We start from the raw sequence: 17126 nt of genomic DNA, 5'->3' as shown, positions 1-17126 counted from the left end.
GGCTGTCAGGAATAGCAGGTCTTAGAAATGAGGCACTCTGAGGAGAGCACCAAAGCCCAGGCCGTGAGCAACCCTTAGTACTGTGCTGTCAGGTGCTTAGCATGTCTGGTGGGGGTCTTGGAGAGCAGTAATATCTTCTGCTGGGAAAGAGAGGTACACCACTGGAGCCCACTGCATTGAAGGCCAATTGGCCTGCACAGGTCAATACAGGAGTCACTGAAGAAACAAGTGCAAGATTTCACATAGATTTTGTTTTCTCTATCTCGTACTATCTGGAGGATATGGCTGAATGCCTTCCCCAATATCCAGACAGGATTCCCACTGCCCTATACAGAGAAGATTAAAGAGCTATGGATGATGACTGAAAATCATTCATATCTCAAGCTACCCAAAAGACTTAGCACTGGGAAATCTAAAAGCTCTTCTCCTCAAAGCTAGCTCTCATCACCTCCTCTTCCTCCACACCAAAGACTGACATTGTTATTCTTGCTACCAAACACAGGTCACCGAAGAAGCAAAACACAACTGCACACTCAGTTTGAAATGATACTCTTTTCAGACCCATGTAATGCAGCTTTTTGTTAATGCACATGGCATTAGATCTTCAGTACTATGGCCACAGCTTCCTGCAATATAAACATGCAAGTTTAAAGAAGTATGCGCAGAATGCTAAAGGAAACAATTTAAACATGAGGAAGAATATGTGGTAGAAGAAATTCTGACATCTGTGTGGCATATGGGGATTTTGGTATTGAGTAGGGGAAGGGATACCCTGAAAACAGATCCGTAAAGATTTCTTATTTTATTTAGTCCACGTAAGATGTGGATGCAACAAGCTTTTTCTCATCTCAAGGTCAGAAAGTCAGCAAAATGTCTTCAACATGGAAAAAAATTTAACAATAGACTTCATACTCTCTAGCTGAAGAGCTTAAATAATGAATGTTCATTTTCTCTCTTAGTAGAGAAGTTCCTCTACATAACATGAAAAATAGCTTTAGGAAAACTGCTGTTTTTCAGAGGACCTTCCAGTTAGGACTCGAACTATTTCTCATTTAAACCCCCCAAAATCCAAGAGGCATAGTACAACAAGACACTTTCTACTCATTAAAGGATTGATGCACAGAGGGATGCAACCTGCACTCTCTCAGGGCAGGTTGGTTATTATGTACATCCATAGCATGCCGATCCACAGGGCAGGCACAGAAGCTGTCTTTACTGGCAGCTGCCAGGCACAAGCTAACATAGGGATAGCAGTAATCCAGGGAAACAGAGGGCACTGGGAGAGAAGTGAAGGTTCTACCTTTAGACAACCTAAACATACACTGCCCTCACTCTTCTGTTCACAATTCCCAACACTCTTATCACTCAGTTAATTGCTTTGAATAATGCCAGTTACAAATATAACCTGCATAAAGCAGCAATTAAAGAGATTGCACAGATACTTCAATGACAGCAGTGCTTCCATCCACAGTACCCCAGCAATGCTGGAAAGCACATGCCGCATGTCCTGGTTTGGGCCAGAAGAGGGTTAATTTCTGCAGTAGCCAGGAGGGGACATGGCTAAGACAGTTATTCTATACCACCTGAGGTCATTGTAAGAGGTGGGGAAAGGGACTCTCACTTCAGAGGAGAAGGGGCTCTTTGAGGTTGAGCAAGTGCGGTGGACAGAGCAGTGGAGTAACGGTGGTCCCCAGCCAGATGAAGTAGTTGGAGCAGCATGGATGTGGCTTGAGCTCCACACTCTCTCTTTTGTACACTTTTGTTATTAATATTGTGACTGTTCATTTTCTTATTCCATTGCCATTTCCAGTAAATTGTTCTTATCTCAACCTGTGATCTTTGCCTCTTGAACTTCCAATTGGAGGGGGGGAGGGGAAGTAACACACTTTTAATGGGAGTACTGAAGTAGAGAATACCGTTCCTAAACCACAACACACATCATTATTTACTCAAGAGATAGGTTTCATCTATCCAGATTACATAGTCAGTGAAGAGACTGAAGGATACTCATTCAACAAGCAAAGAGTGAAGCAAGGCTACAATGCCCTCTGTGCCTTTAAGACACTACAGTAATACATGTCCCAAGGAACACCAAACAAAAAACCCAGCTGGGTTATTTGGGACAGAGGGTAATTTCCTGTAGAGAGGGAGAAGCTCTGCTCTGCACTGGCTTTGACTTGCTCACATTCAGATAAGTAGGCGAACACACAGAACAAGGCATTTGTGAGTGAAATGCAATGAATGGGGTAATATAACCTATAGGTCAAGAGTGCTGGTACAGTAATGCACATAAAGGGCATAGAGAAAAGAACCTCACAACATTTGACCTACCAAAGACCCTTGGTTTAGTTGCCAAAACACACAAGTCTAAAAATTTTAGAAGTTGAAGAAAAACTAAAAAACAAAAAACATACAATTCACAGAATATACTAACAGTAGCTAATGCACATGAACAGTAATATTTAAGGCAGCTTGCACCTTTGTTACAGTTAAATACACAGGCATCAAAACCATACCACTTTGGTATATTGCTGCTTGTATAAACTCATGTGCCTATAATTCCATCCACACAAGAGAAAATACTTCTCTTACTGTTGGGTAATTAACATTCTCCCAAATACTATTTTTCTCTTAATTTTCTTCCTGTTTGCCCTCAGCAATGTTACTTTAGGTCACTTCAGCATTTATGCTTTACACAGCCATAAATGACAATGTTGTACACTAGCATTTTAAACAAGGACTGTAAGTCAGTCTGGGTTTAGTTTAGGGTTTATGAGTTTTTTATTTCTTTGCTGTCTCACCTCACAGGAACACCACACAGTGATGTAGAACACAATTGCAGCTTCACACACATGAAGTGTAGACTGACATTGCCCTTGGATGCTGACAGCAAAATCTCACAACACTGTTGTCTTTACCTGCATTACTGGCATTTATTGCCCATTGTTCAAAGTTATCCTGGAAGAAAAATGGAGGAGCAGATATAACCTCCCTGATTACAGGCGATTGCAGAACAGCCTCACAGTCTTTCCCCTGAGTTTACCAGACTATCACAGCAGCCAAGCATCATGGTAAGGGTAGATGCTCCATGCTGCTTTGAAGCTGCTGTAGTTAAATATAAACTACAAAATGAACAAAACTCATCAGTGCAAAAAGGCTTATATATCATGTGGTTAATCCTCCTGAGTCAACAACAAGCTGCTTCCTTGGTCTCAAGACTCAGTTATCTGATATAACTGGTTTTAATAAAACAGAATGCAAAATAACAGGTGTTTGGCTCTGTACAAGAACTGGTGTAGAAGCATGGTAAGATCCATAAGGGTCCAGTAAGACTTAACAAAATATTACTAGCACCCTTATTACTCATATATTGGTGGCTCCCTAAAGCAAGTCACAACAGTGGTCTATCTCTGGTTTGAGTCTAAGGAGACCTCTACAATCATTGTGATTGTGTTGGATCTGGCTGGGATGGAGTTCATTTCCCCCATAGCAGCCCTCACAGTGCTGTGCTTTGCACTGGTGGCCGGAGGGGTGTTGATGGCACACCAGTGTTTTGGCTACTCCTGAGCACAGCGTTGGTGCTGTGGTATTCCTTCTGGGAGAGGACACAGGTAGGCTGGCTGACCCAGGTTAGCCAAGGGAATATTCCATACCCTATGACATCAGCTCAGATATAGGGGCTAGGGAAGAGAGCTGGGGAGGGGGAGTGGGGGATTCGTTGTTTCCAATGGCTGCCTGCTAAGAAACCAATGCACGTGCTGAAGCCCTGCATCTCGGGAAGGTGGCCGGACATCGCTGCTGATTGGGAAGTAGGGAACAAACCTTGTTATTTTTCACTTCACTTTTGGGTACGCAAGCTTTTGCTTTACTGAACTGTCTTATCCCAATCCACAAGTTGTTTTCCATCTTACTCTCTCTCCCCTTTATGGCTGGGAAAGGGAGTGATAGAGCAGCTGGGTGGGCACCTGGCATCCAGCCGAGGTCAACTCACCACAGTGATAAACCTGCAGAAAAAGCTTTTAGTGACCAACTTCTGCTTCAAAATCTCATCCATAGTATACCTTAAACAGCTGCTTTCATTAAAAAGATGAATCTCAGTAAGTAGAGTTACATTTTGAATACACCTCTCCTAAAAGCAGCATCTCCACAGGCGACTCATTAAAATACAATCATTTGACTTGAAGTCAGACAGCTTTACAGTCCAAACTTGCTTTAACACTGGCTTTCACCATCTGTTGCTTTGAGGCATTTTCACCTTTTCTAATCATCTAATAATCTAAATGCATTTTAATTCTCAGGATTACACACTTTTTTTCATCAAATAAATATACAGCCTACAGTGTTGTCTGTGAAGTAATTCACCCTCAGCTCCCCTTTAAAATCAACATTGGTAGTCTTGAAAGGAGGGAAGAATTCACCAGTAGCATCATAGCTGGAATATTTAATCCCTAACTCAGTAGCTTTGCCTGCCTTACCAAGTGGCCAGCTTTTTGTCACATACACAAACACCAGGAGTGAACAGATTTAATTCATCAATGAATTGACATTGATAACAGAAGAACTCAGAATCTACTTTCTAAACAGTGAATGAGTGCGGAATAGAACGAACAGTGAACCACAGAGGCAAACCTCTCACTTTCTTGCTCTCCATCTGCCCTTGCCCTTTTTAAGTATAAAAATCATACTGAAATATGTATTAAGTGTTTATTTATGCACCTACAGATAAACACAGAGTGCACACATTGCCCTCTGCTGACCAGCATCCAATGCACAGGTATCCTCCAACACACACTGCTCTTCACAGGTAATCTTCAACAAATGCTGGACAGGACCATACCAGTGTGTATATTTCTCCCTGGTGTAAGAGACACCTCCATCAATTCAGAAATCACCAAGAGCTTTTCAGAACCTGCTTTTAAGGTCTGAGGTTTCTTTCTTTTGTTCCTCCTGCCTGGTGATACACATAGCTGGGAAGGGAAGGGAACAGAAATCAAGTCGACCGCATATGACAGCTGTTTACAAACCATCACCCAAAGCTCTTGCTGGATTATGCTGCATTTATCAGCACTTTTTCCTCACAGTTGGGCATTTTACTGAAATATCAGGAAGCTTGGGCAAGGGCAGAGGTGGGGGAAGCCAAGCAGGAAAACATAACCGAGAGGTACTGACTGCTAAGTCAGGTCATCATATTTGCAAGTCCTTCTCTCTACTAGTTTCACGAATTCTGTAATTTTCCTTTTCAACATGAACACAGCCTAGAAACATCAATCAGAAGGAGATCAATAATAATTCTTAACATCTCTCCTCCTCCATCCCCACACTAAAAAAAAACTCTTTTAAGTGTCCACTTCTATGACTTGAGGAGGAGAGGAGGAGAAACACTTTAGACCACATTTTATAGACATACTTTAGATTGAAAAATGTACAGAATATTTTTAATTTAGGAAGCAGCTCAATACATTCAACTAAGCTTGTAGAGCATCTACATATTATATTAAGAGCCTGTAGACCACCTTTCTGACAGTGGCTGGCTATAATGTACTACTCAAGCATCTAGAGATGGACATAAAAGAGAAGTAGACTGGGGACCTTAAAGTGGGAGAGAAGAAAGATTTCTGCTATTGTTTCTATACTCACCCAAGGCCCAGTAGGATGCAGACTCCAAAGGCAGAGCACTACTGTAGAGAGCATGGATATACATGAGATGAATCATCAGCTCAGCCAGGCACCACCAAAAGAAAATACGGATTATGCCCACGATTAAGATGCTGAGATTGCTCTTCACACTGAAAGCTTCTTGTCTTCTCATCTACAGAAGAAATCCAAAGAGGTTACCCGGCACATAACTGACTGCTTTAATCAAAATACTCATCCTGAGAACTTTTTGACTACATCGTTTGGAAATTCCTGACATATGCTTGAGGAAGACTGTCTGTCCATTCTCAATCTCAGTAAGCCACAGAAACCAACAAGAAGCCAAACACGAACACACTGCACCAAACTCTTGTAAGAAAGGTCAAGTGCTGTTAACCTGAACAGAATCCAGACACAAGACTTTAACTCCTGTAACTTGATCAGCCTCTAGAGATAATATAGAAAGATTAAAGAAAGCACAGCTATGAAGAAGGTTTTCCAAGTAGCAGTCCTTCCAAACGCAGAAACAATGACTGCTTGCTCTTAAAACGCCTCCAACTTTTAACAGCTACAGGGAATTGATTACTTGAAGACAGTTCTTAATTTTTCTCCTGTAGCATTGCCAAAGTCAGCAAGACCTACGTGACACGCTGAGCAAATGAGAGTGCAAGTTAAACACCAGATAAGACAAGGTTTGCAGTTGACATGCTTCTCAAGATGCCCCAAACTTACACTGCTAACTAGAGTAAACACATTGGCATATTATTATTGCACATTCTTTCTGCAAGAAAAGAGAACAGGATCAAACAACAGAAACAAAGGATTGCCTAAAAATACAGTCATTTTGTACATCTATTGTTGTGTGCAACATTTCCTTCTCTAGTCTCTAACTGACCACCAAAAACACATGTACAAGAGAAGTAACCAATCCATCTACAAGGACCCTCAATCACAAGCAGGTATTACAGCCAACACGTTGTTTGTACCAACCAGATGAAAGTTTGGTGACCACCATTTTATCACAGGGATTTGCACAACAAGCCTCCAAAGCCATGAGTAGAACTGCTATGCCTCGCTTCAAGCCAGAAATTCAACAAGGCCATTGACAAAGTGTCAGTGTCTCATTTTTGCCTGGCAGTGGATACCAATTGCCAGAACTGATACTACACTCTTTGGGACATACAGCAGTTTCACTGTCTCCAACTCCAGAACTTCCACTTTCCGGTGTGTTCAGCAGAAACCCTCATCTCAGTCTCAGCTTCATTTAAAGGGTTCTATGAGCAGTCTTTTCAAATAGCAGCAATAAACACATCCTCTATCGTGCACTTTGAATCAACTGCTGGGCACTGCAAACTTTGAAACCCTTTTCTGACCAATATGGAAGGCAATAAAAAAAGAAAATATGGAGTTTTCTGCTGTCATGTAGAAGCAGGCTTGAAAAGCAGCCTGCAAGGGACTAGGAAAAGCGTTTCTTAAGATTAGTAGGTCTTACACATTGAGCAAGCTTCCTAGTTGAAGCAAAGTGCTCCAAGTAAATAATCATGTTTTTACATCAATATGAGGGGAAACTGGACTCTTCAGGAATTTCCAATACAAACTATCATCTTTCCGTGACTCTGAAATCTGTTTCAGAGTTAATAGCAATCTTATCCTGAAAACAATACTTTATTCCACCTGACAGAGAAGAAAAAAAATCAAGTCCAGCAGCTGCATGTTAAAATTACGAACACTTTCCAAATCTAACAAAGCATGTCACTGGCTGCCTGATTGAAGGGATGAATCTGACATCGGATAAAAACATCCTGTGAAGTGAAAGAACTCAAGGAGGAAGGTTTGTCTTAAAATTTGATATCCAGGACATTGTGAGATTCCCAATGATGCAGTCAGAATTGTCACATTCCTATAATATTACTCGATGATTTCAAAATTTTGTGGAAGTTAGCTTTAGACACCCAAACAACAACCACTGTTACCTGCTTACTGAATTCATCAAAATTCATAAGGGGTCCGTTGTGGAATGTGGGATAATAAAACACATATGCCAGCATCCATGGGAATGAGTGGGATGACTTCTGGGTAGGTCCATGCCAGCAGTACTCCAGGCTGAAGCTAGTGCAGAAGAGGCAGCGGACTGACACAGTGAAGAGCAGCAGATAATACTCATTTTCAGTGTCGTACCACTTCCTCTGCAAGACAGAAAGCCAGATCATGATGGTGCAATGCTGTATGTTCTGTATGGCAAAACAACGTCCTCTCAGATCCTAACTTTTGGGGTCAGCATCAGCAGGAAGCAACTAAAGCCAGTGGCAGCTGGAATGAGCATCTGAAGTGAACAGCACTAAACACATGAACAAGCACTGGCTGTTGATGGAGAAGTGTCCTCCTCAGCTACTGCAGGCAGCATAAAGAGACAACTTCATTTCAGAAACAGATTAGGTTGTGAAGAACTATGACAGCAGGAGAGTTTTTCTTACAGAAATGTCATTATCTCCCTCAGATTTGGTCCAGTAATACAATATTCAAACCAGCTGGCAACACTACTGAGACAGCCAAGGGACTGTTAGGGCTGATGCTAGATCTGAAAAGAATCAGTCACTCCAAAGAAAGCTTAAGGCTGAAAAGATGTTATTGAACCCTTGAGTTTTTGACACTTGGTGTCACACTTGTTTCCAACAACAAAAATGTATCATCACAAAAAAGTTGGAAACATCAGCAAATGTAGTTTGGTTGATTACATTGTATTGCAGTGGGCCCTTTCATCCTCAGGGCAAGGCACAAACCTGACTACACCACCTGAAGAGACCCTACATGTTCACTCCCCTTCCCCGAACATCTGGGCAACAAGCCTTATAACAGATACCCAGTTTTTCCCCTTGGTCCAAGTAAATGCAACAAGGACATTTCCTCACAACTGAGCAACAGTTTTTCCAAAATCTGTACTACCCAGAAAAATCCACCAGAGAAAGAGCAAAACTGAGCTTGCATCAACCAGTTGCGAGGAAGTAAGTCATCTGGTACAAATCAAAGTGTTGGAGGAACAGTCTCCCTCCCTGCAGAAGTCCACAGTCACCAATAAGGTACAGGCAGGCTTGGCTGAGCAACTCCTAGATACAACCCTAAAAAGCAGCACCTCAAATTGGTATGATTAGAGTTCCAAAGAATATGAAATGTGTTTAACAGAGCACTAGTAAAGTATTATCATATTCCAGCTCTACTGAATACCATTTACACATTGAGGCACATATTTTTGTCTCAATGCACTGGCCACCACGATCAAGAGATATGACTTTTCTAACTGGAGAAGCTCCAGCACAAGTCACTGCAGCTCTACTGCCTAAGATTTTTCAAACCAAACCCTGCTTACATCAACTGAAGGGACAATATTCTGTCATAAAGGTAGATGCTGCTACAGAGAACCACAACCATAATTAATTTGATGCTTAATTAGTCCTTCTCACATTACCTTGGTTTCTTCCACAGTTGGTATGCGTAAAGTGGACAGCAGGATAAGGGAACACAACCACGTCAGGAGTGACAGCTGAAACTGAGCCACAGCAAATGAAACAGCTGCATGTAACAAAATGACAGCAAACCCCTTGATTCCCAGTAACAACCAGCAGGCAGCCATTCCATAAACCATCAAGCACCATGGTTTATACTGTCAGAAAAAGAAAAATTAACAACTGTTAGTTATTTCGAAAGAAAAAAAGCACTCAGTACTTGTGCAGTCCTGCACAGGGTCTACAGTAGAGATAAATACAGTCAACAAGGTTAAGAACACATTTGAAAATACACAAAACCCAACAGTATCCATAAAGGTGAAGGGGAAGGTGTTCCTGTAACAGCATCATGTGAAATCCAGAGCCTCCCTAATCTGCAGGAGAACATAACTTCTTCCTTTCCTTCCCCAGACTAGCAGGTGTGACACCACACAGATCATTTCCCACAATCATGCAATCATCTAGCAATCATGGCAAAACCCAAGCAGCCATCACTTTGCACTCTTGGAAAGGAATAACTGCACCCTTCTTGCATGTGCAAGGCCAATGACTCTCTTTAATGGTTCACAACAAGGCAGAGGCTTTCACGAGTTGGCAGCTGAAGTCTCCAAAACATTAAGGTAACTGATCCACACGGTCTCACCTGTGCATTGTTACAGACCCACTCACACAATTCACCCCACAGAGTGGGATTTAATACATTCAGTGGCCTCAGTGCCAAGCTTCCCATGTCCAGAGTAAACTGAAAGTCACAGAAACTCCCTGCTGTGAAGAAAATCCATACATACCTTCTCCACCAGGAGCCTGGACACTTGTGATACCAGCAGGTGACCAGCCAGAAGCCACAGTATACGTTCCCTTCCCCATTCGATCCAGTAGCTCCACTCAAAGTCCATGGGGTCCTGTGGCATGAAGAGAACTGGTCACAATGTGTATCTGGCCATAAATGCATGTTCTTACAGAACAAGGGAACATCTCTAACACACTAGGTGTGTGTTACCCAACAGAACTCTACATCTCAGGAACATGATGTCAGCAATACAGTTGGACTGAGTACAGCAGTGAACTCAGACAGCACCATTTTGACTTCCAAAGTTGCAAAGTTCAAGAAAAAAAGAGCTTTAGACAATGTTGTGACTCCTAAACACCACACTGGTGCTGAAACTGAGCAGGCAGCATCTCTCCTGAGGGATTAAGAGAGCAGCTCTGCTCTGCCTTGAAAAATCAAGAACTCCAGTGAAAAGGTATTTTGCTGGAAGAAAAGTTTAACTACCTGTTTCAACAAAGCCTAGTTGCAATCAGATGGAGTCAGGTCAGCTGGAGTTTCCATGACATGAGGTTTTTACCTAAATTAGGTAAGAGCGTAGCCCTCTGTCAAATACAGAGCCTCACTAGAAGTTCACAATTGCTTTTTGGCTTTCTTGAAGTACGGCTTCCCTTACCAGCAGTGACGGCAGGCCTAAAATCCAAAACACTTCCACAGACATGCATTCCTGGTCTGGCACAAGTAATCCTCAATAGTAGTTGCATTAGTTGCTTTTGACCTCATATCCTTTTGAAGAAATGCAAGCAAGGGGGTGGGGGGTGTTCGGGTTTGGGGTTTTTTTTTTGTTTTCTTATTAGTTTGTTGGGTTTTTTTTAATACCAACCACATTTCTTTAAGACTGTATCACTCAGAAAATCTGTTTACCCTATGCTGGACTACAGGCCAACCAAGAGAAACACATGCTCACTGATGTTAGGCATTATCCAAATCACCCAGTGACAGAAAAAAAGGGGGAAAGGCTGCAGGAAGTGTCAAGGGTGATCAAAGCTTTTAAGGCCAAACAGTAAAACAGAGGGTTATTAAGTGATGTAGCAAAGGATAGACACTTAAGACAGGGATCAAGAAAAGAAACAAAACTTTAGTTATGATTCTTAGATCTATACACACTCAGCCAACCCCTTTTCCTCACCAGAAACAGTCTAAAATTAACTATGAATATCCAAATCTGCAAGTTACCACAAACTTCTGAAGCTGAATCAGAAACTTGGATGTGCAACGGGTATGGAGACACAGTGTTCGTATTATTGCCTCAAAATTAGAGATGCTGGTATCTATCACCCCTCCTACCTTTTTGAGGCCCCAAAAGAGAGTTCCTGGGTCCAGCCCAAACATTCTGTCCATCACAGCTTCATACTCTGCAGGGAAGAGCAAACCTTTGCTAAGGACACAGCAGCCAGAGCAGGGAGAATAAGGGATGGGTCCTCTGCTGCTCAAGAGCAACACATTCCCATGTTGTCTCCACCAATGGGGATACCCAGATCCAGGGAGGGGCATATCACCAGCTGAGCTGCCCAACCAGGCCACAGCTCTGTCCCACAGCAGTGGCAAAGCAAATTCCCAGAACATGTGTTTTGATTCCCCCTTGCAACAGGGACAGTAGCACACAGTGACCCATCTTTTACCACATAAAACCAGCACCCTCAATTCCCCTTTTTCAGAACTGCCTGGTTTCTCCCACCAGAGCAGAAGGGACACACAGACCTGAGAGTGGCCAGTACAGCCAGAGCAGGGAAAAGGCACTCAGAGATGCCACCTACAGAACCTGTTGCCATCACATTCTGCCACCTCTACAGAAGACTTGCTGTACGCATGGGTGGACAGCTCTGGAGCCAGTTATCTAACATTTTCTCCACTGCTCTGCAAGTGCCTTTCTGGCACTCCTTCCCTTGAGGTCTTTTAAAACACAGCTGGGTCATTAGTGTAGAACACCTTGCTGATTAAAGCCTAACAAGATGCAATACATATTTCCTAATGAGCCTCTCTAGCTTGTTATACTTTTACAATACCACCTTTATTTCCATTAGAATATCAACGTGATAAAAACACTGGTTCTTTTTATCTACAAATTGTACTTAAATCATTTAAAGCCCCACCTACAGACCCATTCATACAGTTCACTCACACACAGGCTCTGCACTACACAGCTCCGCTGAATCCAAACGAAGTCATCACAACAGCTACCACCAAGAGGTTACACAAGGCACAAGCAGGTGTCTGGAAACAAACTGACTCCAAGGCTGCACAGACAACCCAACCATTGCTCCAAGCCCAGAACCCAGCAAAGGAGCTCAGAATTCCAGGCAGGGAGCATCCACCTCTCCTGGGGCCTCCCCAGGTTCTAACCCCAGAAAGCACCATCACAAGGTGCTTCTTAACCACCCACCTGCAAGAGGCTGCAGGTGACTAGAAAGGAAAAACAAGACAATTCAAACCCAACTTGCCTGAACTTTCTTTATCTGAGTAGCTCAGCTTCAGAGATCTCCCTGTCTTTTCCTTGACAAAAAGCTGCCAGGACACGATTGCCATGAGCGTTCCTAGCACTCCAAGGCATGAAAGCCCTGGGACAAAGCTCTCTGCCCAGGTGGCACCCGCCTACTGCTTCCTCCCACAGGGCTGGCTGGCAAGCTGGGAAGAGCATAGGCGCTCCTCGCAAGGGAACTAAGTAGAAACCAACTAGAGAGCAGAACTCACGCTAAGCAGCCTCGCCAGCCGCGGGCGGGAAGCACCGCCGGAGCAAGCGCGACCCCGTCCCCCACTTACTTCGGGACACTTGGTGCGCTTCGTAGAACGCGTAGAGGTGGGAGCCCACGGTGAGGAGCCCGTAGAGCCATAATTCCCAGGCCGGCAGCAGCATCGGCCCGGGAGCTGATCCCGTCGGCCGCCTCCCTGCGGGCAAAGAGAGGACCGGAGAGGTTTCCCCGCGCAGGACGGGCGGGCACCGAGCAGCGGGACAGCCCGCACCGGGCACTGCGGCCTCGGGCCCCCGCGCTCCGCCGGCAGGGCAGACGAGCCCTGTCCGGCCGCGGAGGCCCCGGCTCCGAGGGCTCAGCACGGCCCGTACCTGGTCAGACCTTCGGGGCACAAACACGACCAGGGCTGGACCCCGGCTGCTCTCGCCAACCCGGCACCGAGGGGAATGGAGGGGGGACCCCGCTCCGCTCTTACCTGAAGAGGGCTGCGCCGCCGGGAGGGGAAGGAGCGGCAGCCGCGGCCTCGGACCGAGGCTCCAGCTCCGCGGCGAGCAGTGACCCTGCGCCCGGCCACTCCCGCTGCTCCACAACACGGACGACCCGCGCCCCGCTCCCGCCCGGCCCCTTTATGGGCTGCGCCCGCCCAGCCGAGGGAGGGCGGGAGTGGGGCGGAGCTTCCCGGCCCTGCGCGACCGCTCCCGGCCGCCGGGCGGCGCCGCAGCCCTGCCGGCGGCACGGTGTGTGCGCAGGTACGGGGTGTGCGCAGGTACGGTGTCTGCGCAGGTACGGGGTGTGCGCAGGTACGGGGTGAGCACAGGTACGGGGTGAGCACAGGTACGGTGTGTGCGCAGGTACGGTGTGTGCGCAGGTACGGGGTGAGCACAGGTACGGGGTGAGCACAGGTACGGGGTGAGCACAGGTACGGGGTGAGCGCAGGTACGGGGTGAGCACAGGTACGGTGTGTGCACAGGTACGGGGTGAGCACAGGTACGGGGTGTGCGCAGGTACGGGGTGAGCACAGGTACGGGGTGTGCACAGGTACGGGGTGAGCACGGCTACGAGGTGAGCACGGGTACGGGGTGAGCACGGGTACGGGGTGAGCACAGGTACGGGGTGTGCGCAGGTACGGGGTGTGCGCAGGTACGGTGTGTGCGCAGGTACGGGGTGAACACAGGTACGGGGTGAGCGCAGGTACGGGGTGAGCACAGGTACGGTGTGTGCACAGGTACGGGGTGTGCGCAGGTACGGTGTGTGCGCAGGTACGGTGTGTGCGCAGGTACGGGGTGAGCGCAGGTACGGGGTGAGCACAGGTACGGTGTGTGCGCAGGTACGGGGTGTGCGCAGGTACGGGGTGAGCACAGGTACGGTGTGTGCGCAGGTACGGGGTGTGCGCTGGTACGGTGTGAGCGCAGGTACGGTGTGTGCACAGGTACGGGGTGAGCACAGGTACGGGGTGTGCGCAGGTACGGGGTGAGCACAGGTACGGGGTGTGCACAGGTACGGGGTGAGCACGGCTACGGGGTGAGCACGGGTACGGGGTGAGCACGGGTACGGGGTGTGCGCAGGTACGGGGTGTGCGCAGGTACGGTGTGTGCGCAGGTACGGGGTGAACACAGGTACGGGGTGAGCGCAGGTACGGGGTGAGCACAGGTACGGTGTGTGCACAGGTACGGGGTGTGCGCAGGTACGGTGTGTGCGCAGGTACGGTGTGTGCGCAGGTACGGGGTGAGCGCAGGTACGGGGTGAGCGCAGGTACGGGGTGAGCACAGGTACGGTGTGTGCACAGGTACGGGGTGTGCGCAGGTACGGGGTGAGCACAGGTACGGTGTGTGCGCAGGTACGGGGTGTGCGCTGGTACGGTGTGAGCGCAGGTACGGTGTGTGCACAGGTACGGGGTGAGCACAGGTACGGGGTGTGCGCAGGTACGGGGTGAGCACAGGTACGGGGTGTGCACAGGTACGGGGTGAGCACGGCTACGGGGTGAGCACGGGTACGGGGTGAGCACGGGTACGGGGTGAGCACAGGTACGGGGTGTGCGCAGGTACGGGGTGTGCGCAGGTACGGTGTGTGCGCAGGTACGGGGTGAACACAGGTACGGGGTGAGCGCAGGTACGGGGTGAGCACAGGTACGGTGTGTGCACAGGTACGGGGTGTGCGCAGGTACGGGGTGTGCGCTGGTACGGTGTGAGCGCAGGTACGGTGTGAGCGCGGCTACGGGGTGAGCACGGCTACGGGGTGTGCACAGGTACGGGGTGAGCACAGGTACGGGGTGAGCACAGGTACGGTGTGTGCACAGCTACGGGGTGAGCACGGCTACGGTGTGTGCACAGCTACGGGGTGAGCACGGCTACGGGGTGTGCACAGGTACGGGGTGAGCACGGCTACGGGGTGAGCACACAGCCACGGGGTGTGCACAGCTAAAGGGTGTGCACAGCTACAGGGTGTGCACACTACAGCGGGTACACACAGCTATGTGGTGCACACACCCAAAGGGTGTACACACACCTACAAGGTGCACACAGGCACCTACAGGGTGTACACACTGCAGGGTGCACAAACCTACAGCCTCTCACAGCCTTCCCCCCATCCTTGTCAGAGTGCAAGGCACACTAATGCAGGGACACTGTTTTTACAGTTATCATGACAGAATTTGAGAAATTAGCAGGCCTGAACAGTACCACCAAAAGAGGAACATGGGGCTGAAAGTGCTGGTGCTGACAACTCCCTCCTGGGTCAACCTGCATTTTAGCAAGGGTCCTGGCACTGCAGACACAGCTAATAAACCTCACTGCTCCTAGTGTTAAAAACACATTAATTTTCCAACCCGAAAAGTTTGGGCAACCTCTGCTCATTTGACCTGGCACCATGTGACTCTTAGCCTTCTCTGGTTTTGACATCAGCGATGTGATTTTTTAATGGGGGAAACCTTTCAGATGTTACCTTGCTAGATCTTTCAGAACCTCTCATAAAATAGTATTTCTGTTCCCCTGATCAGTTTGAGGTGTTCTTTGCATCCTCATTTTTTTGTTTCCAGATTTTTGAAAGCCAGGCTTCTGTCTAATATTCCAGGTGAAGGCATAGAAACAAAGAATCATAGAACCATGAAGGTTGGAAAAGACATCCAAGATAGTCAAGTCCAACCTTTGACTGAATGCCACCATGTCAACTAAACCATAGCACTAAGTGCCACATCCAGTAATTTCTTGAACACTTTCAGGGATGGTGACTCCACCATCTCCCTTGGGAGTCTGTTCCAATGCTTAACCACCTTTTTCATTAAAAAAATTCTTCCTGATGTCCAACCTGGACCTCCCCTGGCATAGCTTGAGGCCATTTCCTTTTGTCCTGTTGCTAGTTGCCTGAAAGAAGAGGCCAACTCCCACCTTGCTACAACCTCCTTACAGGTAGTTATAGAGAGTGATAAGGTCTCCCCTGAGCCTTCTTTTCTCCAAACTTAACAGCCTCAGCTGCCTCAGCCACTCCTCATATGATATACTCTTCAGACCCTTACCAGCTTCAGCACTTTAATGTCCTTGAAGTGAGGGGCCCAGAACTGGACACAGTACTCAAGGTGCAGCCTTGCCAGTGCCAAGTACAGGCAGACAATCACTTCCCTAGTCCTGCTGGCCACACTATTGCTATTAGAGGCCAGGATGCCATTGGCCTTCTTAGGCACCTGGGCACACTGCTGGGTCATGTTCAGCTGGCTGATGACCAGCATACCCAGGTCTTTTTCTACTGGGCCACTTTCCTGACTCTCTGGCCCAAGCCTGTAATGCTGCATGGGAATGCTATCAGTCGCATCAGTACAAGGAGCTGTCTTCCCTGTCTGAACCAGACATACATTTCCTAATGTCTCCAGCAATCACATCTATCCATCAGAGCAACAAGTGGTCTTTAGTAATTTTTGCCTTTTGCTTCCAGTTTTTCTTTCTGTCTCTCATTGCCAGGGAATGACTCACCTTCAGTTTACGCTGTCAATTGTGATAGCCCCTAGATGTACAAATTTCATTTGCTCTGTGGAACTGTCATAAAATCTCGAGGTTAGGTACATTCTCATCTCTGATGCCCAGATCCTCTTCTCCACTGACAGTGCTTCCCCGATTTTTTTCCCTGACAGGTTAGTCAGTACCTTTCCCCCTCAAAAAAATATGACAACACACTGCATAACAGATCCAGAACAGCAGTCCTGAATTTGTAAAAACATTCCCACAGCACTGCAGCCGAGTTATGGCCACTAAGGGTCAGCAGAGTTTGGGTTTTCCTACAGTTTTGTGGTTTCTGTTCAATAGTGTTAAGCTGGCACAGGCAGCAGGCCCTCTAGATGGCTGCATAACACCAACAGTATGCCTGTGGGAGCAGTAAGGCAGCTTCGAAAAGGGAAGAGGTATAACAAGTTACAGCTTTTACATCAGGTTACACTGAAAAGGACATCTTTGTCACTTGTTACGTGGTGATATTTAAAAGCCCAAGTAT

At 46.9% G+C, this 17126-nt stretch overlaps 1 protein-coding gene and 1 long non-coding RNA gene across 5 annotated transcripts in view; one reads left to right on the top strand and one right to left on the bottom strand.

Annotated features, from left to right (window-relative positions):
* Nucleotides 1–13315, bottom strand: part of HHAT (hedgehog acyltransferase) — a 146195-nt gene extending 132880 nt beyond the window's left edge. The window contains exons 1-7 of the mRNA XM_051783162.1: nucleotides 13126–13315; nucleotides 12721–12846; nucleotides 11248–11315; nucleotides 9923–10036; nucleotides 9098–9292; nucleotides 7608–7820; nucleotides 5638–5809 (exon numbers count right to left, since the gene is read on the bottom strand). Of these exons, the coding sequence (XP_051639122.1) occupies nucleotides 5638–5809; nucleotides 7608–7820; nucleotides 9098–9292; nucleotides 9923–10036; nucleotides 11248–11315; nucleotides 12721–12814 (856 nt within the window). The 5' untranslated portion in view covers nucleotides 12815–12846; nucleotides 13126–13315. The remainder of the gene's footprint in view (nucleotides 1–5637; nucleotides 5810–7607; nucleotides 7821–9097; nucleotides 9293–9922; nucleotides 10037–11247; nucleotides 11316–12720; nucleotides 12847–13125) is intronic.
* A 259-nt stretch (nucleotides 13316–13574) lies between these two features.
* Nucleotides 13575–14937, top strand: LOC127469167 (uncharacterized). Of its 4 annotated transcripts, none has more exons than XR_007903882.1 (6): nucleotides 13575–13586; nucleotides 13757–13790; nucleotides 13927–13943; nucleotides 13978–14011; nucleotides 14573–14606; nucleotides 14896–14937. It is a non-coding gene; the product is annotated as an uncharacterized LOC127469167 (long non-coding RNA). The 4 variants fall into 4 exon arrangements; XR_007903880.1 differs by lacking the exon at nucleotides 14573–14606 and adding an exon at nucleotides 14114–14147; XR_007903883.1 differs by lacking the exon at nucleotides 13927–13943 and adding an exon at nucleotides 13825–13841.
* The last annotated feature ends 2189 nt before the right edge of the window (nucleotides 14938–17126 follow it).

Source organism: Manacus candei, unplaced genomic scaffold (genome assembly GCF_025592945.1).
Source record: "Manacus candei isolate 608988 ecotype Guabito, Panama unplaced genomic scaffold, ASM2559294v1 h1tg000017l, whole genome shotgun sequence".
Classification (NCBI taxonomy): domain Eukaryota; kingdom Metazoa; phylum Chordata; class Aves; order Passeriformes; family Pipridae; genus Manacus; species Manacus candei.
The sequence above is the reverse complement of the archived record's forward strand: the minus strand, read 5'-3'. Positions and strand labels throughout refer to the sequence as shown.